The following is a 279-nucleotide window of genomic DNA, read 5'->3' as shown; positions in this document are numbered from 1 at the left end:
AATGATCGCGTGTACCTTCCACTAGCTCTGAGGTTTCAGGTGTATTTACTGCCTCTAACTGAACGTGCATGTCTTCCTCTGGCTCTGCGGATGACTCTAATTGAACTTGAGGTTCTGAACCTTCAATTAACTCACATCCAGCAGTTTCAACTTGATCTTGATACTCAATGTTCTTACGCACAACTGTAAGAGACGATGATGGCTCTATATCAGCTAACTGGCTCTCAGTAAACACAGTTTCAGATTCCGTTGTTGCCTCTAAATGATCGCGTGTACCTT

At 43.4% G+C, this 279-nt stretch overlaps 1 protein-coding gene across 1 annotated transcript; it reads right to left on the bottom strand.

The window, feature by feature from the left end:
* Positions 1 to 4: 4 nt before the first annotated feature.
* LOC109132094 (chromatin structure-remodeling complex protein SYD-like) lies at positions 5 to 274 on the bottom strand (the record flags this gene model as incomplete). The annotated part of the gene is made up of 1 exon (XM_019243212.1): positions 5 to 274. A coding segment is annotated over one exon (270 nt), but the record flags the coding sequence as incomplete, so codon positions are not given.
* Positions 275 to 279: the final 5 nt, after the last annotated feature.

The sequence above is a fragment of the Camelina sativa genome, unplaced genomic scaffold (genome assembly GCF_000633955.1).
Source record: "Camelina sativa cultivar DH55 unplaced genomic scaffold, Cs unpScaffold20286, whole genome shotgun sequence".
In the NCBI taxonomy this organism is placed as follows: Eukaryota; Viridiplantae; Streptophyta; class Magnoliopsida; order Brassicales; family Brassicaceae; genus Camelina; species Camelina sativa.
Note: the sequence above shows the minus strand (reverse complement) of the source record. Positions and strands in the feature narration are given on the sequence as shown.